The following is a 24,885-nucleotide window of genomic DNA, read 5'->3' on the forward strand; positions in this document are numbered from 1 at the left end:
GCTGATGCTGGGGCCTGGGACCTCGGACCTTGAGCTATTAAGGAGAGACTTGGGAAAAAAAAAAGGCTCCAAGCCAGGCGAGAGACCATCTGTGAGCTGAGAAATCAAGCTCTTAGCTTGCTCTGCCCTTCAGCGGATCTTCCATCCGTCCGCTGGTTCACCCCCAAAATGGCCGCAACAGCCAGGCTGGGCCAATCTGAAGCCAGGAGCCAGAAGCTTCTTGCAGGTCTCCCACATGAATGCAGGGATCCAAGCACTTGGGCCATCTTCTACTGCTTTCTCAGGTGCATTAGCAGGCAGCTGGATTGGAAATGGAGCTGCTGGGACAAGAACCAGTGCCCATAAGGGCTGCGGACGGCATTGAAGGCAGAGGCTTAACCCCTGCACCACAGCACCGACCCAGATCCATCTTTGTAGCCCTATACCCTCCCCACTTTGACTGTTCAGCCATGGCTGACCTCGCCACCGGAGAGCCCCGCCCTGCCCTGCGACCTCCAGCACCAGGTGCCCGGTGCCCAGTGGCATATAGTTCATAAGATGTAAAAAAATGCATATTACAAAAGACTATGAATGGTTTAAGTGTTTTTCTTTTGCCCCCAAATAAACTTGCATTTTCAATTCTGGTTTGCAGGACCTTTTCAAAGTACCCACGTGCATTTGTGTGCCTCACCCTATGTGTTTGTCCCTAGCAGGAAAGGGCAGCTGCACCCATACACATGTAATTGGGGGGGGGGGGTCACGGCTGCAAGGGGTGGAGCCGCAGTCCTTGTCGTCCAAGGTTGGCACTGAAGCCAGCATCTCCCGTCTCTTCCAGCGCTGAGCTGCCCACCGGGCCAGGTGTACCTGCAGTGCGGCACGCCCTGCAACCTGACCTGCCGCTCCCTCTCCTACCCGGATGAGGAGTGTGCTGAGGGCTGCCTTGAAGGCTGCTTCTGCCCCCCGGGGCTGTACCAGGACGAGAGAGGCCAGTGCGTGCCCAAGGCCCAGTGCCCCTGTTCCTACGATGGCGAGATCTTCCAGCCCCAAGATGTCTTCTCAGACCATCACACCATGTGGTAGGTGCGAGCTGCAGCGCCGAGGACCCCTGCACAGCTGGAAAGGAACGCTGTCACCCAGAGCTCCCATTTCCTGGATGGGGAAACTGAGGCGAGAGAAAGGCAGTGACTTGTCCGGAGTTGCACAGCAGGTCAGAAGCAGAGCGGGGCCTCCACGCAGGCCGTCTGACTTCCTCGCTGTGTAGGGAACCAGACTTCCAGGCTGGTGGTGAGAATTCTTGAGCTTTATTGACAGCTGTCAGGGGTTGGGCCCCATTTCCTTACTTTGGCCTCAGTTTGCCTGTTCTAGAACAGGAAATGGGTGATTCCCCTGTTCCTCCTCCAGGGTGGTTGGGCCGAAGCATTTGCTCCAGGAGACAACAGATTGCAGTGGCACTGCCAGGAGGGGGCGTCACTGTCCACGTCTGTTGTGTGTTGCTACAGCAACGTGCCCGCGCTGGGGGTGCTTTGTAAGGAAGAGAGGCTTGCTTTGGTCCAGAGTCCTGGAGACTGCAAAGTCCGGGATCAGGCAGGGGCCTCCTGCTCTGTGACGGCTCGGTGGATGGCGCCACGTGGGGGAGCGTGTGCGAGTGGTACACGTGGAAGAGGCCGGATGTGGGCGGCCTGGCTTTATCACAGCCTGCGCTCAGAGGAGCTAATCTGTGGGACTTGTTCCTTCTAAGTCTGGTGCCTGTGACCCAGCTGCCTCCCAGTATACCACTCTGAGCCAGGCTGAAGCTGGGAGCCAGGAGCCAGGTCTCCTGTGTGGGTGCAGGGGCCCATGCACTTGGGCCATCTTCTGCTGCTTTCCCAGGTGCATTAGCAGGGAGCTGGATCGGAAGTGGAGCAGCTGACACTCAGACAGGTGCTCCAATTTGGGATGCCAGCATTGTAATCAACAACTACCCCCTGCACCACAACACCGGCCCTAGAGTTTGGTCTTTATCCTATGGCCTACTGTTGAAAGATTTCAAGAGGGGTGGGACATAACCAGAATCAGGGTGTTCAAGGATACTTGGGCTACCGAGAGAGGCAAAAACAGGTGCAGGGGCATGGCTTAGGAGACTTCCTGTGCGGTCTAGGAAGGAGGGGATGGCGCCCCTCCTCTCTGCAGTGGTGACAGGGAAGTGGGTTTGAATCCCAGGGTCACACAGCAGGCAGCCTCCTAGGGCCCGGTGTGATGGGTCAGATATGGAGGATGAGGCAGAAGGCCGTGTCAGGGATAACCCCTGAACTTCTGGTGCTGACACTGGGTGGATGGCCGCTGGCTCCAGGCAGTGGCTTTTTGGTTTGGTGGTGGCATCTTGGGTTCAGTGCTGGCCTCACTGCCTTGGAGACACCCAGAGGAAGCTCGTGTGGAAGCATCTGGGCATATGGCTCTGGGTTCCAATGAAAGCTCCAAGCTGCCGGTGTGAGCTTGCAGTTGCGAAGCTGGGGGTGTGGGTGACAGCAACTCGTGAGAAGAAGAGGAAGCACGGGAGGACGCCCGGGGGCCACTGACCTTCAAGGTCAAGGCTGGAGCCAGGGGAGCTACAGCTGGGGCTGAGAAGAACAGCCAGGGGCGGGGTGGGGGGCAGCCAGGAGAGATTTTTCTCCCCCATTCTCTGGGTGAGTGGAGCAGTTAGGAGTGATGAGTCATGTGGAAGGGATCCGCTCAGAAAAGAACTGAAAACTATCCCTTGGGGTCTAGCGACATGGGGTCAGTGGTGAACTCCCCAAGCCGTGCTCGGGGAATTGTGGGACCAGGCGCCCATTGGAGGGCAGGAGTGAGTAGAGGTGCAGAGATGGAGACCATGAGTGGACATTCGTGTAGGACTGGGCCGTGACTGTGCTGCCCCCTCCCAATCCTCCCTGCAGCTACTGTGAGGACGGCTTCATGCACTGCACCTCAAGCGGAGCCCCGGGGAGCCTGCTGCCCGACACGGCCCTGCCTCACCGCAGTGAGTACTGCACGTCCTCCCCCGCCCCCGCTGGGCGCACCTGCTCTAGCTTGCACCTGCCTTGGCCCAGGGTCGCCATGATTTCCAGGTTTGTGGGAGTGACTTGGAGGCCCAGACATGTCTTTGCTGCTGTCAACCCACATAACTGAGGCAAGACGTGTTTTCCGGAAGGGGAGGGTCTGAGCTGCCTGTGGATGGGCTCTCGAGCCCCTATGCCGTACCTGGGCTGACCTCGGTTCCACCATGCAGGAGCTGTTGTCTTGATGACAGTGGCGGTCACACTCTTAGATGGCCCCTTGTTTCCTAGGTGGACAAGGCCATCTCCTTAGAACGCTCAGGTGCATTTGCAGGTGGGGGCTTGGGCCATTTGCTTTCAGTTGGAAGGTCCTCAGAGTGGCTGCACTGTTCAGGCTCAAGGCCACATTGGCTTCTGTGTAGTATGTCAGTGTGAAAGGAAACAGGCAGGGGACCCTGGAGGGTCAGGAAATGAAGTCAACCCTCCATGAGGACAGGGGCTGGCAGGGCTGGCATTGGAGCACAGACCTGTGGAAGCTCTGTGGTCGCCTGACTTTCCCTTGTTCCGTGAGTTGTGACTTTTTTTTTTAAAGATTTATTTATTTTATTTGAAAGTCAGAGATACACAGAGAGAGGAGAGGGATAGAGAGAGAGAAAGGTAGAGAGAGAGGTCTTCCATCTGATGGTTCTTTCCCCAATTGGCCGCAACAGCCGGAGCTGCGCTGATCCGATGCCAGGAGCCAGGAGCTTCCTCTGGGTCTCCCATATGGGTGCAGGGGCCCAAGCACTTGGCCCATCTTCTACTGCTTTCCCAGGCCACAGCAGAGAGCTGGATTGGAAGAGGAGCAGCCGGGACCAGAACCGGTGCCCATATGGGATGCCGGCACCTCAGGCCAGGGCGTTAACCTGCTGCGCCACAGGGCCGTCCCCAAGTTGTGACTTTTTAATGTGTGTTTCTGTCGGGTCTCACTAAGGCTCACTAAGGCTCCAGGTTGTGGAAAGCTCAGGTCTGGAAATCTCTGCAGTGCATTGGGATTCTTGTCTTGGCTCCTGCATGGTCAAGGGCATAAAAAACATGGGCCATTGGCTGCAGGCTGCGGGCGGGTGGGCCACCACCAGTGCAGGCCGAGGGTCGAAAGGTCAGGTGAGCACTTGGAGCTGCTGGCCCAGGGCTCAGGCCCCTACCCCCACTCTCCTGAAGTCAGGTGGCGTCTAGTCTGGGTTGTAGGGGGGAGAGTGCGAGCCATTTTGAGACCATGGATGGGGCTGAAGCTGAAGCCTTGCCCTCCGTCCCCAATCATCTCTCTTTCGTTTTTCCACCCTCAAGGCAAACGGAGCCTGTCCTGCCGGCCCCCCATGGTCAAGTTTGTGTGTCCCCCTGACAACCCGCGCGCCGAGGGCCTGGAGTGTGCCAAGACGTGCCAGAACTATGACTTGGAGTGCGTGAGCGCCGGCTGCGTCTCCGGCTGCCTCTGCCCCCCGGGCATGGTGAGCCACCTGAACACCTGCCCTGGCGCGCTCCTGTGGGCAGTGGGGGGGGGGGGTGAGGGGGCTCTGGAGCCAGAGAAGGGGAAGACACAGGAGCTGAACGAGGACGCCCGAGCCAGGGAAGGTGCTGGTTGATCCTGGTGGGACCTGGCAGAACATTAGAACCTAGCTCGCAGCGGGGCCGTGGGAAGCAAAGGACGTATTTCCAGAGAGTAGGCATTCCCACTAGGATGTTTCCAAGGGCTGTGTTTCACGGCAGGAAGCTAGAGGCACACACATGTGTCTGCATATGATTTGCATATATGCATATAACTTTCCCATTCGAGAGAAGACATGAACACATGCACCGTTCCACTAGCAAGTCAGGGGCCCAGCAGGTCCCTTTCCTGCCCCGAGCTGTGCTGTCCTGGTCTGTGAAGTGAGCCGCAAGGTCTTGGCCAGCTCGGATGGCGCCATGATTGTGGGCGGGCACCATGGTCCTGCCCTTCCCGGAGGCGGTGCCCGCGTGGTCCACGCTGGTTTGCAGCTAGACCCTGGGGGGTCTCTAAGGACATGGAGAGGGACAAGAATGAGCAAAGAGCAGGGAAACTCCTTCTCGCTCTTTTTAGCCTGATTTTGAGTGTCTTGGAGCTCTGGGGGCACAGGTCATTGCTCCTCCACAGATTTCAGAGAGAACTCCTCCCCCCCCATCAGAGAAGCCTCAGGCAGGACTGGGGACAGCTCTCTGGGCTGTACCAGCCTTGGGACTCTTAGAAATGAACTTGGCTGGTCACGAAGGGAACCATGCAGATGGTGTTAAATGGGAAGAGCCACAATAATTGCACTGGGCTCCCAAATCCCAGGCGGAGAAGGAGACCTCAAATACCGGATGGGGATGCACCGTGAGGCTTAGGGGAGGAGTCACGGCTTCTGCATTCCTAGGACCTAGAAGGGGGCAGAGACCGCACGGGCAGGAGCTGAGTGGCAGGGCTGGGCTTCGTGCCTCTGGAGCTCTGCGCTCTTGCACAATTGTTTGTGTGCATAGCTTGGCGCCTCCTCTGTGCACGGACGCACGATTCCCACTCTGCTAGTCTGCACTGGCTGCACTCGGCACCTCCTCTGTCCACAGACACGATTCCTGCTCTGCTATGGTGGCACTGGCTGCGGGCCGTGGGGCATGTCTCTGAAAGCGGCTATCAGACCCAGAGCAGTGTAGCCAGGGGTCTTTGGGTTTTGTAAATAGCAGAGCCTCTGCTGGATCAGCCCGGCTCCCTGTCTGTAGGAAACAGCCACAAAGCCCCCACCCCTATCCCCTGCCCTTTTAAAAAACTTCCGGTCTGTTGTGGACCAAAGCTTTTGTAAACACAGCAGAAAGGTATTGTCAGAAAGATGAAGCAAGAAGTAGTGACATGGAGTGGGAGCGTCCGGTTTTTATTCATGCAGTGCACACAGCATTCCTTTGTCACGTTGCCACAAGGGTTCTAGAAGCTTCCTCTCAGTATCTGTGTGCACAGTGTCACGGGCTGGCCCTGGCCGGGAACCACACCCTGGGCAGTGGTGTTCGTGGCTGAAGGTAGCCTTTCCAGCAGCACCTGTTTGAACATGCTGGGGGGTCGGGCAGGGGCTCGACTCCTGCCGATCTGTTCCAGGCTGGGGTTTTGGGTGCCCACAGGCCGTGGACTGGCCGCTCCTGCCCAGGAACAGGAGTGGGGGTTGCTCTGTGACATGGTCAGCCCCCTGATGAAAGGTCGGTGGGGAGGCCATGGGGAGGGCTCTGTGTGAGACTGCTGAGCCCGGATCCCGTCTCCTGACGTGTACTTAACACAGTGGAAAGGCACTTAAAGTCGTTGTATCTTGTTCTCTCACCTGCAAAGCTGGATTAGAAGGTTGCTGGGAATTGTTGAATTCTTTACTTAGGATAGAGTTGGTCTTCTGTGCATCAAGTTAGTAAAAAATGGGTCTTCATGGAGAATGGGACTGGGAATGGGAGAGGGAGGAGGAGGAGGGGTGGGAGGGCAGTTATGGTGGGAAGAATCACTATGTTCCTCAAGTTGTACTTATGAAATGCGTGAAGTTTGTATTTCTTAAATAAAAGGTTTCTTGGGGGGGGGAGGGTTGTTGGGAAGCTGGGAGGGGACAGAGGTGTACACATGGGAGGGGCTTAGTAAGGGTTCGCTTGATGGCCACTACTGGAATACAGGAAAGGTACTTCAGAACATTGGAAATCCATGTATAGCTTAGTCATAATACACATTTCCATGAGCTTTCTGAAGTCCTCTCATATGCATAGGTTTCAAATTTTTTTGCATTCAAACAAATATATTTATTTAAGCAAATTCATCATTTAGTTCTGTTTTCTATGACTTTTTATTTTTTAAAAGATGTTATTTACATATTTGAAAGGCAGAGTTGCAGAAAGAGAAGAGACAGAGAGATCTTCCATTGGCTGGTTAACTCCACAAGTGGCTGCAGAAGCTGGGACTGGGCCAGGCCAAATCCAGGATCCCAGAACTCCACCCAGGTTTCCCATGTGGGTGGTAAGGGACCCAAATCCTTGGGCCATCACTTCCTGCCTCCCAGGAGCATTAGCAGGGAGCCGGATTAGAAACTGGGACGGGAACTGTCACTCTGACAAGGGCCGTAGATGTCCCTAGCAGTGGCTCAACCTACTGTGCCACAACGTGCACCCCTCAGCCTATCTTATAATGCCATTGCCCACGCACTGTGAAATACCCTCCTCAGCTCCTGGAGGAAAGCCACAGGTCACGCGTGGGGAGATGCACAGGGAAGTAGCACACGCAGGGGTCACCTTGCAGACCTCGGGCCACTGCGTCCATCAGAGAAAACGCTGTGCTAGACCCCTGCCCCAGCCTTGCTCCGGCAGTTCAATAGTGTCTGAGCTGCGTTTAAGCCAGCCTATTACCTGGGCCCACCACTAGGTGGCAGGAAAGCACAGCGCATGGTCCTGCTCACCCGCCTCCAGTCTGAGCTGTACCTGATTAGAGGCGGCTGTGCTCTGCGCTGGGGCTAGAACCCCAGAAGACTGCTGTGAACACTCCTGTCATGTGGGACGAGGCTCAGGAAGGCAGGAACCAGAACCGGTTCAAGGAGGCAGAGTTGCAGCTGTAGCGCAGGGTGTGTGTGTCCCCTTGTCCCACATCAGTCTCCTTGCTTTCCCTCGGGGAGGCCCCCCCCCGCCCCGCCCCCGGCCGGTACTCCGGTCCTTGGGCACCTGGGGAAGGTGCAGCTCTGCTGTGTGCGGCCGCCCCGCCCTGTGAATCCTGGTGGTTACGTTTTCCAAGGTGGCAGCCAGCTCTGCGGCTGTCAGGAAGCCCTGTTGACAGTTAAGTGTTTGGCTCCCTGGTCCTCGGACATCCAGTCTCCTCACTGGCCCAAAAGGGAGGCCAAGAAGACTTCGCTCTCTGCCTTTTACCATGTAGAGCGTGGGCTCAGGGTCGCATCCAGAGTGGGCCTCATGCAAGAGCATTAAAGATCCCAGGAGAAGAAATTTCCAAAGTCCCAAGGAAGTCCTGTCTCAGAACTCCTTCCTCTACATCCCATAACTTGTCACCCGATCATAATAAAATACAATAAGCAGGACGGGCATTTGGCACAGCAGTCAAGATACTGCTCATGGTGCCTGCTCTCCATACCAGAGTCCTGGGTTCAAGTCCTGGCTCTGCTCCTGATTCCGGCTTCCTGCCAATGCAGACCATAGTAGGCAGCGGCAGCGGTGCTCCCTGTCACTCCTGTGGGAGACCCAGGTGGAGTTCCCAACTCCTGGCTTTGGGCTGGTCCAGCCCTGGCTGTTGTGGGCGTTTGGGGAGTGAGTAGCAGATGAGAACTCTCTGTGCCTGTCTGCCTGCCTTTTAAATAGATGAAATAAAGAAAATACAATAAGCCTACATTCATTTTGCTCAACATGTAAGAGCTTCATAAAAACCTTGCAAGCTCATTAAATCCTCCCATGCAAAGTCCCGTGCGGCCGGGCGTGAGTTGGCAGCCGCACCACTTCTGTCCCAGCAAGCGTGGAGTTGAAATGATCTGCGTTGGGCTGGAGGCGCTGGTGGGGCGGGAGGACCAGCATGGACAGAGGGGAGCGAGACGCGTTTTGGAGAATGGACTGGTGCGGTGTTCTCTCAGGGGGAATGGGGTCCTCCCCAAGGAGGGGCTCAGTGCTATCGTCACTTCCTAGTTTCTCCTGGAGCTGACCAAGACCTAGTGCCGTGTTCTCACTCAAGGTGTCACGGATTGTTGGACAGTGAGTGAGGGTTTCCGCCATGATTTCTTCTGAAGTGTTCAAAGGATGCAAATGCCCACAAGTGGGGCTGGGTCAGGCTGAGGCCAGAAGCCGGGAGCTTCATCCAGGTCTCCCACATGGGTGGCAGGGGCCCAGTACTTGGGCCATCACTTGCTGAATGCTACATATTAGCAAGGAGCTGGATTGGAAGCAGAGGTGGGGCTCCCCCCCAGGCACCCCAAGTGGCAGCTTCACCTGCTGAGCCAGTGCCTGGCACCGTCTTCCATGAGGTGTAAGTGACTTGCCACGAAATCCCGCCAGGGACCCCCGTCCTCCGCACCTACCCGTCTGACCCATGCTAAACCTCATCCTGTTCTCCCCTGGGTGGCACCTTTATCTCCGCGACCTTTTGTCTCCATGAGTTTCTTTCTTTTTTTTTTTTTTTTTTTTTTTTTTTTTTTGACAGGCAGAGTGGACAGTGAGAGAGACAGAGAGAAAGGTCTTCCTTTGCCGTTGGTTCACCCTCCAATGGCTGCCGCGGCTGGCGCGCTGCAGCAGGTGCACTGCGCTCATCCGAAGGCAGGAGCCAGGTGCTTCTCCTGGTCTCCCATCGGGTGCAGGGCCCAAGCACCTGGGCCATCCTCCACTGCACTCCCTGGCCACAGCAGAGAGCTGGCCTGGAAGAGGGGCAACCAGGACAGAATCTGGTGCCCCGACCGGGACTAGAACCCGGTGTGCTGGCATCGCAGGGCGGAGGATTAGCCTAGTGAGCTGCGGCGCCGGCTTCCACGAGGTTCTTTAACACTTCGGGATTCTCCAGGTGGTTCTGATAGGGCTGTTGTGGTCCGATTTTCCTTTCTGGGTCGGGATCCCCCACCCACCCCCACTGTGGCCTGGAACCCTTAAGGGGATTAGTCGCTTCCTTACTAGCTCTAGCTTGGGGACCTCAGCCCACGTCGCTGCTGCCTTCCTAGCGGTCTGCCAGGCGCTGTTTTCCATGGGCCTCTGACAGTCATCTCCTTGCCTCACCTCACTGGGGCAGAGAGGGCCCACGTTTGTCAGGAAGAGCACAGGAGAGGGAGGATGCTTGGCTGGGGTGGTGGCAGCGGCGTCCATGGCTGAGAGGGAATCTGAGGTTATGGCCCCTGGGGGCGGCCCGGGCTTTGGTGGACCCCCGCTTGGGAGAAGGCGGGATCCCTGGGCTGCACTGGACTTTCTGTCAGTGATTGAACATCCTGCAGAGGGCGGATGCCTCCTGCATGTGGACCAAGAGGCCTGGAAACCCTCGACCCAGCTGCCTGCCTGGAGGGGAGGGGCCGGCCCATGTCCCGCTGTGGAGAGGTGAGGGCAGCGGGGCTGTCTCCTGGGTCGGGGGGTAGGGGAGCTCAGGTAGTTTCCCTGCATCCAGGCTTTTGTGTGTATGAGTCGGCATCAGATAGCCTGCCTGTCCCACAGCCAGACTTTGTGATCTGGCCCCACTGCCAGTGGGGGCAGCATTGGCCAGCTTGGCAGGGGCCGGGCGTGCACCTGTCATTCTGACAGTGTCCACTAGGTGGCAACCTCAGACGGCAGTGAGAAGTAAGGAAGCTTGGTGTGTGTGTGTGTGTGTGTGTGTGTGTGTGTGTGTGTGTGAAAGAACCTGACTGTGGCAGGGCCTTGGTAGGAGGGGTGTTTTATAGCCCCTCTTTGTTCCTTTCTAGTTGCCGTCTCCCCTCCTGGCTGCCAAGCTCGTTGTCTTCCAAGAATGGTGGGCTCAGGAGGTCAGGGCTGCTCAGGCTGGTGGCCCCACCCAGTCCCCTTGCTGGGCAGTCTCTTCTGTCCATCAGCTGGGCTGTGAGGGGCTCGGGAGCACCTCCTGCTGTCAGGGAAACTGGTGTTAACACACATGTGTGCATATGTGCACACGCACAGTGAACACATGTATACAATACAGATTCATGTACAGACACACGTGGAGACATACAATGAACACACGTACACACATACACATAAGCTCACAGGCACACAGAGATGCACACACATCCACACACAAAGACACCCCACCCAAGGCACACAGAGATGCACACACATATGTGCACACCCACATACATGTACACACAAGCATATCCACATACAATTTTAGCCTTTGGACCTTGACGTGGAAGCCCCATGTCTAGCCCAGATGGCCCCTGTTCTGGGGTCTTGTTGGGTTCCAAGCCCTGGGGACTCAGGCTTGCCTGGAGTGGAGCAGATCACATGGGAGTCTCCTCCCGGCCTTCCCCATCCTCCTCACCCTCGCCCAGGTAATGCTGGAGCCAGGGTGCCACGGTCCCTTCACCTGGGGGTGACCTTGGCCTCTTGTAGACCGCCCAGGGCCTGGCCAGGTGACAGCAGGTGTCTGGGACTGCCTCCTGGTGTCGGGACAGAAGCAGCTCTACTGTCGGGGTCCTAGTGGGTTTGGCTCTTCCTGAACCTGCTGGGGACTGGGGCTCCCAGTGTTCCCCCTCTGCTCTGGCCTCAGCAGACCTGAGGAGTACACCAAGCTCACACGAGTAGCTCCCTGGGGGGCCGAGGGCAGGGAAGCAGAGCACACCCGGGAGAGGGTGTTGGGGAGGAGAGGGCAGCATGGCTTAAACCCCTGCTCCTGTGCAGGGGTTGGCTCTCACCTCCAGGGCACTCCACACCCATTTTATTAGATGCAGTGTCCCTTCTCTGTAATAAACAAACTGTATGCTCAGTGAAGAACATTTGGAATATTTTAAAAACCAAAAAAAAAAAAAATCCAGTGATAAAATCTCCCACTCACTCCCTTATCCCAGCCTCTCCTCTGAAAGCAACTTCTGTCTTTCCTTGGAGTGTGGTTATCTAGGTGCATGGTTGGGACCATGTACATGGATCCTTTTCCTCCCTGTTTTAAAGGTGACCAGCATAAGTCGTTCTCACATTCGAGTAGCTTGTTCTGATGGCTTCATAGGATTTCAGTGCCTGGGGATCCCTGCATGGGTTCAGTCATTTTCCTGTTGTGCAACACTTGATTGCTTCTGTTCTTTGGCCTTAAGGTATTTTTTTCATGACTCCCTGTCGGTAACTCTGTTTTCTTTGGGGACAGCTTTCACGTGCCGTGGCTGGGTCTACAGAAGTGTACATTTCAGGGGCTCCGGCCAGGGTTACCTCAGTGTCCACTGTCCCAGCAGGACACGAGACGGCACTGGGCAGCCCGTGTCTTCAGTTGATGGTAACCGCCTGTGTTTGCTGAGCCCCAGCCTGGGCCAGGGTTCCCGGGGCTATGCCTGGAGCTGTCCTGGCAGGCTCAAGCCCTCAATGACACTGCCCCAGAGGGCCTTAGGATCAGTCCCGTGGCCACTGAGGTGTCGGGCTTCTCTCCCCTTAGGTCCGGCATGAGAACAAGTGTGTGGCCCTGGAGAGATGTCCCTGCTTCCACCAGGGCAGAGAGTACGCCCCTGGAGAGACAGTGAAGATGGACTGCAACACATGGTGAGGCTTGGGGAGGCGCTTGGCTGGGGCTGTGCCCTGGGGCAGACCCCTGCGGCCCCGGCCCCTGCGTGGGCCTGGGTGCTCTCCTCCTTGTCTCAGAGCCTGTGTTTCTCCATCTGTGGGATGGGCAGGATCTCATCGCGCACCGACCCTCTCCCAGCCCTGCAGCACATAAAGGCCCCTGCCCAGTGCCAATCACTGCCCATGTGACCAGGCCGTCCAGGGTGTGGGGCCAGGAGGGGCCTCTGCTGGCCCTGGGGTGCCCTAAGCAGATGTGAGTGTGCACAGCAGCTGGCTCCTTCTCCTTTTTCGTTTTCTGTGCTGCGTATAACCCCGGGCCCTGCCCACTCACCCCACACAGCTTTACAAAGCGGCCACAGGGGCCGGCATTGTGGCATAGTGGGTGAAGCCACCACCTGTGATGGCAGCATCCCTTATGGGCGCTGGTTTGAGTCCTGGCTGCTCCACTTCTGATCCAACTCCCTGCTCATGCACCTGCGGAACCACCTTGAACAGCCCCTTCCCTCCTTTGCCTCAGTCTCCCCCATGAGCCAGGCAGTGACAAGTCTTCCCTCTCTCCTGCTGGGCCCTGTGTTGGGCTTCCAGGGGCTCCAGAGCCTCTGCTTCTTGAGGCTTCCTGGAGGTGGCCCTGGGAGTCCTCGAAGTTGCTTCACTGCCTCCTTGCTCCCCGGTATGCAAAGCAGTCCTCAGACCCCGGCGCCCACCCCATGGTCACCCCTGCCGTCTCTCTTCCTAGCGTCTGTCGGGACCGGAAGTGGAACTGCACAGCCCATGTGTGTGACGCCACGTGCTCCACCATTGGCATGGCTCACTACCTCACCTTTGACGGGCTCAAGTACTTGTTCCCTGGGGAGTGCCAGTACGTCCTTGCACAGGTGAGGCTGAGGGAGGGGCGGGGAGCTGCTGGCTGCAGTCTGGGGGGGGGCACGGTGGTGGGCTCTGCCGTCCTGTCTGCGGGAAGAACCCCGGCTCTGGGTTTTGCTGGACTGAGTTTCTGAGCTGCTGCACTGACGACACCCCCTGGGAAGGAAGCATCTGGAGAGGTGGGGGCTGTCTGTTTTCCTTCTGCTCGCCAGGGGCCTTGTGAGAGCTGCACAGAGCTGGCTCCTACGGCTGCTGCAGGTGCTGGGGGCGTGGCTACTGTCAGTCCAAGGTTGCACCGCGACGGACTTGGGAAACCGCACCTGTTCCTTTCGTAGACGTGACCTCCGTCAGGAGGCATGGTTTGGGGAGCGGGTCTGGGCTGGATTTCAGCCCCCACTGCCCTCCCTGCTGGCACCATGTGTAGTGACCAGTGTGCAGGGCCCTGGCCAGTGACCCTGGACAGTGTGTACTTGAAGGCATCCCTAGCCCAGAGCTCCTCCCGCATTCTCCACCATCTTCTCTGGGAGAAGCGGGTCACAGGAAGGTCACTCCGCCCAGGAATTCCCAGCTGGCGAGGGGGACATGGGCCCCTGCTCAGGTTCATGGATTCCTGCACATTTCTCTCACTGGTTGACATGAGTGTTTTCACCTGTATTACACAGGTGTGGGCTCAGGAGGAGGAGTGGGGGGGGGCTGGCATGGCCTGAAGGCAGGACCACAGACCCCTAGGTGCAGAGCATGGCAGGAGCAGGTGGGGCCAGCAGCAGCCCAGCTAGCCGGGGCCCCTCACCCAGCCTAGTCGGGCCAGATGCAGAGGCAGGGTGGTAGGGAAACCATGGGCCTGGGGTGTGGGCCCCTCCAAGGCTGTCCCCATGTTACATCTGGAAGCCTGGCCTTTGGCTGCCCGGCTGCCCCTCAGGCTCATGGCAGAGACAGGATGATGCCAGCTTCCCAGCTCAGCTCCCAGGCCAGCTTCAAACCCAAGTGTTGAGCACCAGCAAGGAGCTAAGTGTCCTGAGAAGCAGCAGGGAATGGCTCTTCCCCTGTCCAGGGGACTGGCCCTGCTGTCCCCTGCCATCCCCTGCTGTCCCCTCCACATGCTTTGTCCCACACCCCACCCCCCCCGCCCCAATGCCTTGCTTCTACCCTCTATTGGCAGGCGGTATCAGACTTACCTCTCCTTTGGAAAAACCTCAGCTGGTGGCAAGGACCAGTAGGGCACTTGTTCCCTCTTTTAACCTTCAAATCCTGTTAACTTAACACAAACCCACTTAACCTGGCAATCCCATTCAGCTGACTGATCTTCCTCTTAGAGAGTGGAAGACCGTGTTGGTGTGCATCCATGTGCGTGTGTATGGGTGTATGTGTACAAGTGGTCTCCAAACAGCTCATGGAAAACGTTATGAAAACATTATGCATGGATTCTAATTTTTTTGCACCAAAATAAGCATCTTATGCCATCTTCTCAAGAACTTTTGGAAGTACTCATGCATGTGTATATCTGTTATGTGTGGGCACATGCATGTGTATGTGTACACGCACATGTGTGTGCATACATGTGAGCATGGGAATGCATGTAGTGTATGCATGCGTGTATCTGTATGTGTGTATGTGCACGTGGATGCATACATGTACAGATGTGTGCACTCTGTGTGTGAATGCACAAATATGTGTATGTGTGTACATGTATTTTTCCCAAGAAACCTTTTATTTAAAATATACAAACTTCATGCATTTCATAAATACAGTTTTAGGAACGCGATGACTCTTCCCATCATACCCGCCCTCCTACCTACTCTCCCACCCTTCTTCCTCCTCCCTCTCCTATTTCCATTCTTATATTTTACTAAAATCTATCTTCAATTAACTTTACATGCAGAAGATTAACTCTATACTAAGTAAAGAGTTTAACAAATAGTATAAAAAATGTTCCTCAACAGTTTCTTGATTTCTCTTTTGATTGCTTCTACGACCCACTGTTCATCCAGGAGCATGTTGTTCGATCTCCATGTATTTGCATATGTTATAGCGATTCTTGAGTTGTTGATTTCCAATTTCATTCCACTGTGGTTAGAGAAGATGCATGGTATGATTTCGATTTTTAAAAACTTTCTGAGACTTGCTTTATGGTCTAGCCTGTGGTCTAGACCTAGAGAAAGTTCCATGCACTGGTGAGAAGAATATGTATTCTGCAACTGTAGGATGAAAAGTTCTGTAGATCTCTGTTAGGTCCATTTGGTCTATAGTATCAATTAACTGTTGTTTTCTTGCCGATTTTCTGTCTGGTTGCTTTGTCCATTGCTGAAAGCGGGGTACTGAAGTCCCCCATTACTACTACATGGGAGTCCATGTCTCCCTTTGGATCCATTGACATTTCTTTTAAATAGCCAGGTGCGCTTTAATTAGGTGTGTGTACATTTATAATAGTGACATCTTCCTGTTGAATTGATCCCTTAATCATTACGTAGTGCCCTTCTTTGTCTCTTTTAACAGCTTTTCTGTTAAAGTCTATTTTGTCTGATATTAGGATGGCTACATCAGCTCTTTTTTGTTTCTGTTAGCATGGAATATCTTTTTTCATCCTTTTACTTTTTTTTTTTTGTTTGACAGGCAGAGTGGACACAGAGAGAGAGAGACAGAGAGAAAGATCTTCCTTTTTGCCGTTGGTTCTCCCTCCAATGGCTGCCGCGGCCGGCACACCATGCTGATCCGAAGGCAGGAGCCAGGTGCTTCTTCTGGTCTCCCATGGGGTGCAGGGCCCAAGGACTTGGGCCATCCTCCACTGCACTCCTGGGCCATAGCAGAGAGCTGGCCTGGAAGAGGGGCAACGGGGACAGATTCTGGCGCCCCGACCAGGACTAGAACCCGGTGTGCCGGTGCCGCAAGGCGGAGGATTAACCTATTGAGCCATGGTGCCAGCTCATCCTTTTACTTTTAGTCTGTGTGTATCTTTGATGGTGAGATGTGTTTTTTGGAGGCAGCAAATAGATGGATTTATTTTTTAATACATTCTGCCAGTCTGTGTCTTTTAATTGGAGAGTTGAGGCCATTTACATTCAAGGTGGCTGTTGCTGAGTAAGGACTTGGCCTTGCCATTTTTTCCATAAATATTTCTATTATTTACCTTGGATTTCCTTCTTACTTTTACTGGAAAATTTTCTGCCTTCATCTTTCATAGTGATGACCATGTTTCTGTGTTTCTGTGTGTAGTACATCCTTGAGCATCTTTTGTAACACTGGATGAATGGTGACAAATTCTTTCAATTTCTGTTTGTTATGGAAGGTCCTTATTTCATCTTATTCATAAGTGAGAGCTTTGCAGGGTACAGTATTCTGGGTTGACAGTTTTTTCCTCTTGAGATTTGGAATATATCTCGCCATTCTCTCCTAGTCTATAGGGTTTCTGATGAGAAGTCAGCTGTGAGTCTAATTGGAGATCCTCTGAAAGTAATCTGGCATTACTCTTGAGCACATTTTAGAATCTTTATGTTTGACTGTGGAGGGTTTGATTACAATGTGTCGTGGTGAAGATCTTTTCTGGTCATGTCTATTAGGAGTTCTATGTGCTTCCTGTACTTGGATGTCCCTTTCTTTCTCTAAATTAGGGAAGTTTTCTGTAATTATTTCACTAAATGTCCTTCTAATAATTTTTCTCTTTCCACACCTTCAGGAACTCCTAAGACCCTCATGTTACATCGTTTGATGGTATCCCATAAATCTCCAACACTGTTTTATAGTTTTCTAATTTCTTCTTCTTCTTCTTTTTTTTTTTTTTGTCTGACTGTGAAATTTCCAGAGATTTGTCTTCTAACTCGGATATTCTTTATTCTGCCTCATTGAGTTTGTTGTTAAGGCTTTCCACTGCATTTTTATTTGATCTATTGAATTCTTCATTTCCAATATTTCATTTTGATTTCTCTTCAAAAATCTCGGTTTCATTGGAGAAATGTTCGTTCATGTCATGTATGGATTTCCTTAATTCATGGATTTGCTTCTGATTACTTCTAAGTAATCCTACGATCAATTCCCTTTCTGACATTTCTTCAGTCTCTCCATTTTCAATTCCAGCATTGAAGTGTTGCTGTGTTCCTATGGAGATGTCATGTTGTCTTCCTTATTCTTGTTTCTTGAATTGCTGTGATTATTTTTAGGCATTTGTGGGGATACTTTGTTTTTGTTTTTAAGCCCTGTGATGGTGTTTATCTTTTGACTGTGCCTCTGTGGATTAGTGGAGTGTCTGCTCTCTCAGTGAATATTCTGAGGTGTGTGCTGGGTGTGGACAGGCAGCTCCGTTCAGTGCTCCAGGGTGAGGGAAGTGTCCAAGATGACACCGACATTGGCTGTGATCTATCTCCTTTTTTTTTTTTAATATCAGAGGGGACATTTAGTGTGCTCTGTTAGCCTAGTCTCATGCTCACCTCCTCTCCTCCAAGGAGGCCAATGCCTGGGCGCTAGCCCTAGTGGGTACAATATTTGCACTGTGACAAGAACCATACAAAGGATCCGCGCAGTCCTCAGTGTGAGCATGGATTCTGCAGCACTGACCCTCACCAGGGAATCAAGGAGCCCGAGCATGTGGAGCCACCCATAGTGACTGCCCAAAGACCCAGGCAACCCTTCACCCTCACACGCAGCCACAGTGTTTTCACAGTCCCAGCACACTAGGCTCCCACAGTCAGGGCACCCAGACCCTGTCAATTCTCCCAGCCAGACTCGGGTGTCTCCTCTAGGCCTGTTGCTGGGCACACAGACATGGGCTGGTGCAGCTGTTAGTATGTCCAAGATGGCACCCTCTCCCTCTTGGCTAGTTTCAGGACGCAGGTGCAGAGTGGTCAGGGAGAGAGAAATGTGTGCCATTTTCCCTCTAGTTTGGCAGTTATTCTGTCCCCCACAGGGCTCCAAGCTGGACTTAGGCCAGGGTCTTCCCATAGCTTTAACGCCAGTGGCTTGGGCTGCTGCAGTCTGGTCTCACTTCACTCTCCAAGACCGGTGCTGAGGCTCTGGGCTGCTGGGGTCTTGAGTTGTGCACCTTCACTTCCTCCATGTAGGTCCGCAGTGTCCCTCTAATCTGCAGGGAGTTTCCTCTGCCGTTTTCTCCATAATTCTTACCTGAGATTGCACTCTGTCCATGTTTTTTTTTTAACTATCTTCCCCTAGATTAGAGCAGTGAGCTCCCTCCCTATCCCACCATCTTGGTCTACCCTTGATTAATTCTTCTGTATGTCCATGTATATGTATTGTGCATGCATGTGGGTGCATTAAATGTGTGTGTATATGTATCTGTTGTATGTGTATGTGCACAAATGTGCATGTAGCTACTGTATGTGCATGTGTATGTGTGTGCCTGTGTGTATATGTGCGTGTATCTGTTGTACGTGTGTGTATGTATCTATTATATGTGTGTGTGTGTCAGAGTGGTGATTTACTCAGCGTTACCCTTTAAGTGGCAGAACCAAGGTTCATGTCTCATTTCTCCAAGCTGAGTGTTTTCTCCTTCTCCATCACACCACAGGAGTAGCTACTACAGGGGAGGTATTTTTGTTTAATTTTTCATATCGTGGACCAATAAGAGGGCAGTGTTCCTTTATCCTTTATAAACAACTGGGCACAGTAGCCCAGGACCTGGGTTACAGTGCAGAGGGAACCAACCAGAATTTAGAGCCACCAGATGCCTTGTGGTCAAACTGTTCTAATTATCTGGGTGGTCCCACGAGCTAACGGGCTTTGGGCAGGAGGTTTTCTCTGATGTGCCTGTCAAAGCACAGCACCTGACGCTTCCCCTGCTTCTCCACCTTGTGCTCCTTACGACCCCCACTGACCACAGGCACCTGGTCCGTCTGTAGTGCTTGGGGAGGACACACCTGTCTAGGGAGCTCACCTGGGCACGTCTCTCCTCTTTGTCTCTTCTTTCTTTCTCTCCTCCTGCACCCGCAGACACAGACATGGTCACATCCTGTAATCCAAGGCTTCAGACTCCAATCTTCTGGCCCTGGGGGAGGAAGCAGGGATAATATTTCTCTCCTGGTACCCCTCTCTCCCTAGGATTACTGTGGCGGCAACACTGGCACCTTTCGGATCCTGGTGCGGAATGAGGGGTGTGGCTACCCCTCGGTGACGTGCAGGAAGCGGGTCACCATCCTGGTGGAAGGAGGGGAGATTGAGCTGTTTGACGGGGAGGTAAGTGCCAGCCTCGTCCCCTCCAGCCTCGCAGCCCCCTCCCCCCACTTGCTGAGAGCGTTTATGAAGTATGTGTTTTGCATGCATGTGAAAGGCATCATGTGCAGCCATTGTGGAGCGTGAGGCTGAGGCATAGCACTGGCCTTGACACAGTCTATGAGAAAAACAACTGGTAGACAAATATAGATAACACAGTTCTATTTTAGTCAAAGTGTAGATACTGAGCATGATGATGTCTGTGTAAGCACAGGACCCCTGCAGGTGACTGGAGCTTGGAGCTGGGAGGGCCATCCATTTTGCATACATTGTCCCCCCGTTACCAATGGTAAATCTGATCTAGGACCCCCAGTGTGTGCCTGGAACTGTGGATAATGCTGATTCTTGAATATTCTGTATTTTTTCTTATACATATCCATATATACCTAGAATAAAGTTTAGTTTATCAGTTATGCACAGTAAGAGATTAACACCCATAACTAATAAGAGGATAGAGCATTTGTAGTGATAAACTCTAATAAAAGTTATTTACACTTATCAATTGATCATTTCTGGAATTTTCCATCTAATATTTTCAGGCTGTGGTTGACCACAGGTAACTGAAACAGTAGGAAGCAAAGCCACGGATCAGGGCTGCTGGGAGGGGCTGCTCCTGTGCACGTGTGTGCATGGGTTTGAAAATTTTTTGCATTCAAATAAGCTTATCACTCAATTCCATTTTCCTGTGAGCTTTTTGGAGGGTCCTTACATATTATTTCCAAGTGACGGGGGAATTTTACTTGTATGCTTGTCAGTTCTTGTTAGATAAATACTTTTGAAGGAGCTCAAAGGAGAAGTAGACAAATCGGTCTCTGTGTACTGAGAGGGTAAGAAGTGGTTTTCAGAAGGGGACGCCAGCATCTCCTTGGCGAGTCCATTTAAAATGCCCATGCTGGGGCTCTGTGCTGAGAGGCTCACTTAGTGCCTGGGGAGGCCCTGCATTTAGAGGGACAGCTCTGGCCTGGGCGTTCAGCCCGATGGTAAGGTGCTTCTGTCCCACAGTGGAGTCCCCAGGCTCTATTCTTGGCTCTGGCTCCTGACTCCAGCTTCCTGCTCATGCAGACCCTGGGAGGCAACAGCTCCAGACCCTGCTCAAGAAGCTGTTGGCTTCCTGCTGCTGCTCATGTGGGAAACTCAGAGTGTGTCCCCAGGGGTGAGGGTGGATACTCACTAGCTGTTGAAGGTATTTGGGAACAAACCAGTGGATAGCATGTATTCTCTCTGTCTCAAATAAATAAATAAATTGTACAGTGGCAAGCCACTTGTAGGTCACAGTTTTGGTTCAGCCAGCCTGGCTACACATGGTGCTGGGGAGAGACGTCTGGGGGCACACCTGGTCTGGGATCGTCATGTTCTCAGCCTGCATTCCTGCCTTCTGGCAGCTGCCCACCGCTGGTGCAGGGGCTGGGAGGTGAATTCTTCACCACTAAGGCAGAACTCTGCTGAGCAAAGGCGCCCCTTGACTGGGGTCCGCAGCAGCCCCACTTCACAGGGCAGCTCTGTGTAGCCCAGGACGGTGGTGACGTTGAAGAGGAGGTAATCTGATGTGTGCGGATAAATTCCCGCATGTGACCAGCTCTGCCTGTGGTTATGTTACCCGGGCGAGGACCCCTGTGAAGGGGCGGCCGTTCTTAGCAGCAGCCTTGCTCTCCTGAATTAGGAAGTCAGCCAAGGGCACAGAAACAGGCTCTGAGGGTTCAGCACTTGATTTGGCCAAGTCCTGGGCTCAGGTCGCCCTTCCAGAAACTGCGATCTGTGTTGCTGCTGCTTTTTTTTTTTTTTTTTTTTGACAGGCAGAGTGGACAGTGAGAGAGAGAGAGAGAGACAGAGAGAAAGGTCTTCCTTTGCCATTGGTTCACCCTCCAATGGCCGCCGCGGCTGGCGCGCTGCAGCCGGCGCACTGCGCTGATCCGAAGGCAGGAGCCAGGTGCTTCTCCTGGCCATCCTCCACTGCACTCCCTGGCCACAGCAGAGAGCTGGCCTGGAAGAGGGGCAACTGGGACAGAATCCAGCGCCCTGACCGGGACTAGAACCCGGTGTGCTGGTGCCGCTAGGCAGAGGATTAGCCTGTTGAGCCGTGGCGCTGGCGCTGTGGCTTCTTGCTCCCAACCCCACTGTCTCGGTTCCCCTTCAGCTCTGACCACTGACGACAGCGACTCAGGAATGGGAGGTGGTGGGACGAGGATGGTGAGAGTGTAGAGGTCATTTCTATAAAGGTATAGGTTTCATTTTGAAAAAAAAAAAAAAAGCAATCATTTATCGTGTTTCTTAGAGAGAGAGAGAAAGCAGAGAGAGCTCCCTCCCATCCTCTGGTTCACTCCCTGAATGTCCATAATAGCTGGGGCCGGGCTGGGAGCTGGGATCCCAGGCCAGGTCTCCCGTGTGCGTGGCAGGGACCTCTCTGAACCATCACCGGCTGCCTCCTGATGTCTGCCCTGGTAGGAAGCTGGAATCTGGAGTGGAGCCGGCATTCCACCCCAGGTGCTCTGAAATGGGACGGGGGCTCCCTAACTGGCGTCTTCACACTGAGTCAAATGCCTGCCCCCAAGGGCTAGGTCTGTAAATCACCTGACCAAGGGATGTGTAAGATCATTGCCACATGAAACACCTCCCAAGGAGACTGCCGGACTTCATGGCCAAGGTCAAACTGCCACTTCCTGTGAGTTGGGGGCTGACCTGCTGGCTGGTTTTGTTTTCGATCTCATCCTTCTGACCTCACTGCCGTCTCTGTTGTCATCTCTGGGTCACGGGTGCTTGGCAAGGTAGGCGACGAGATGGATGCAGAAATGCCCAGGCTTGGTGCTGGCCCACAGGGCAAGCTCTCAGCGAGTGGGCAGGTGAGGTGTGCACCTGTACTGGTAGGCAGTGGGCACAGGTGGGCAGCTGTGTGGCAGAGGGAGGGTCTGGCTGCTCCCGCCTGCCCTCACCTTCCCTGTTCTCTCGCCTCCTCTGTTTCAGGTGAATGTGAAGAGGCCGCTGAAGGAGGACACGCACTTTGAGGTGGTGGAATCCGGCCGCTACGTGTTCCTGCTGCTGGGCGGAGCCCTGTCCGTAGTGTGGGACCGCCGCCTGGGCGTCTCCGTGGTCCTGAAGCAGACCTACCAGGTCAGCGGGCTGTCACTTGTCACTCCTCGGGCAGGCACCTCTTGGGTCGGGACCATCCTGTGCCCCGGCCTCCCTCCCCGCACAGGTGTGTCTGTGGACTCACAGAGGCAGGCTGCCCGCGGGAAGGGTTAGGGTCCCTTGGCAGGCCTTGCTGGGCGTGCCGTTTATGCCCACAAAGGGAGGGAGTTAGGTATGAGGCGATGTGCACTTCCCTTTAGGTTTTCTCCCTAAGGAGAGACCCTGCACGGTGTTCTCCTGACACTGCAGAGGATTCTGGGGGGTTGTCTTGCCCCTGAGCTGTACACTGGCATGATTTGAGAGCTGCTTGTTAACCTGCCTCTGAGAAATGTCACGATCTCGGGCCAGGGCCCAACAGTTTGCTGGGACTTTAACGATTTCTCTGGGTGGTGTGCACAAGACAAGTGGCTCTGTGGGCTATGGGGCTGATTCAGATTCCCAGGCGTTGCCCACGACGCCATCCATCTTCCATTGCTGCGTCACCCTCCCTTCTGTGGCAGGTGTTAACAGCTCAAGCATTCATTTATTCCACAAATACTGACTTCCGGGGATAGTTCCAGTGTGGTCCCAGGTGCTGAGGATACCACAGAGGAAGAATCAGACACCTGGTTCTATTTTTAACCCTTGCGTTCTGTGCTGCTGTAACAAATTACCTTGAAGTTAGCGGCTTCAAACCGTCACATACATTCCTCACTGATGGTTCTGCAGGTTAGACATCTAAAATCACCCGGCAGGGCTGCCTTCCTCCTGGGGACGCCGGGGGCAGATCTGTTCCTTGCCTTGTCCACTTCCTGGAGGCTGCCTGCTCTCCTTGGCTTGCGGCCTCACCGTCCCTTTCAAAGCCAGCAGTGTAGCATCTTTCCATCTATCCCGGCCTGTGTCTGTCTCATCACCTTTGCCACTCAGGCTTCTCCTGCCTGCTCATCAGACCCTGTGATTACATGGGGCCCGGCTGGTTATCCCAGGATCATCTCCCTACAGCTCGCAACCTTAACCCAGTCCCAGCGGCAAAGTCCCTGTGGCCATGGGTGTTTATCTGTTATCTGTCGCGGTAACAAAATACCGCGTGGCTGGGAACTTTATAAAGAAAAGAGGTTTTCCTAGCTGGCTGTGTCATGGTATGAGGGATAAACAGAAAGAGAAATGGCCGTGTGAAGACATGATCACATGGCCAGATGGCCAGACGGGAGGTCAAAGGCATTCAGGGGCCAGGCATGCCCTTTCCACAACAACCCCCTCTTGTGGGAAATCTGTGAGAGCTTCAAAGGGCAGCGCCCCAGTGACCTCATCACCTCCCACCTCTTAAAGGTTCCGCCACCTCTCAACGTTGCCACACCAGAATCACGCTTCTAGCACACAGAGCGTTGGGGGAGGAACTCAAACCATGGTTCTGGGGGTCAGGACACGGCTGCCTTTGAGGACACTGTCTGGCCTCCTGTAACCTTGGGGAAAATCATAGTCCGGTGGGGATGTGGTTTAAGATAGATTGATGTGATGAGACCTGTCTGAAGTGGTGACATCTGAGCAGAGTCCCCAGGGAAGGGAAGGAGTGAGCCCTGCAAGTAGCCAGGGAGAGATGGGCCAGCACACACAGAGGCCCTGATACGGCAGGTGTTCGGACAAGGAGGCCAGGATGGCTGCAGAGGTGGGATGGGGGTGAGTGGTAGTTCATGAGGGCAGGGAGCAGGCAGTGGCCACACCAGGGGAGCTATTAAATCCTGTAAAGATGCTTCATTTTTCTATCCAACTGTGAGAATATTCTTCTTAAATGTTTCTCTGTAATGTATACTCATTGCACCAAAGCCAATTTTTTCCCTGCTTATTGAAGCAAAATAGAATTCAGCATTTCTCTTTGTCCCAGGACAGGGCTCTAGGTATCCTGTAAAAACTGTAGCACCTTTTCTTTCCCAGGCCGAGCGCCTCCAGTTCTTCCCATCGTTTTTTACCTGGTGGCTTTCACTCATTTAGCCATCAGCACATTTAGCACCTGTTCCCTATGGAGTTGAATAAGGTCCAGCTTCCCCAGGGACATTTGTGAACAGTTCTGAGCAGCCTGCCCCGAACAGGTTGTAGTTCTCCAGGTAAGGGACTCTCCTGTCCACAGCCGTGGGGGACTGTAATGTCCCCTCCCTGGACCCCTGCACTCCCACTGATGGACAACTGAGCCAGCTCAGACCCTTGCTGGGGAGCTCATGGCTATCACACGGGCTTCCAAGGCCAAGGCTGCCCAGTTCCCATCTCTGTCCTTAGCCTCTCTTTGTTTCCTTGACTTTAAGATACCGTCATGGAGGAAACTGAGGACAAGGCCCTGGGGAGGGAAGCACCTGCCGCTCACCCTCGTCCTCCTCTGCCCTGCCTCCTTCTCCACCCCACTCCTCCTCCTGCTCCTAGGTCCACCCCACATCCTCTGCTGCGCGGATCCGCCTCCTTCCCCCGAAGTGGAGAGCGTGCCCCTGGGGTTGGCAGGGCTCACTCTCTCCCCTTGTGTGTCTCC

The 24,885-nt window shown here is 54.0% G+C and overlaps 1 protein-coding gene across 1 annotated transcript in view; it reads left to right on the forward strand.

Moving 5' to 3' along the window:
• The window catches only part of VWF (von Willebrand factor), a 152,537-nt gene that overhangs the window by 56,557 nt on the left and 71,095 nt on the right, over positions 1–24,885 (forward strand). Inside the window, 7 exon segments of the mRNA NM_001329088.1 lie at positions 815–1,055; positions 2,892–2,974; positions 4,317–4,477; positions 12,067–12,170; positions 12,928–13,066; positions 19,098–19,232; positions 22,227–22,373. Of these exon segments, the coding sequence (NP_001316017.1) occupies positions 815–1,055; positions 2,892–2,974; positions 4,317–4,477; positions 12,067–12,170; positions 12,928–13,066; positions 19,098–19,232; positions 22,227–22,373 (1,010 nt within the window).

Source organism: Oryctolagus cuniculus, chromosome 9 (genome assembly GCF_051225735.1).
Source record: "Oryctolagus cuniculus isolate XC-2025 breed Fujian yellow rabbit chromosome 9, ASM5122573v1, whole genome shotgun sequence".
In the NCBI taxonomy this organism is placed as follows: domain Eukaryota; kingdom Metazoa; phylum Chordata; class Mammalia; order Lagomorpha; family Leporidae; genus Oryctolagus; species Oryctolagus cuniculus.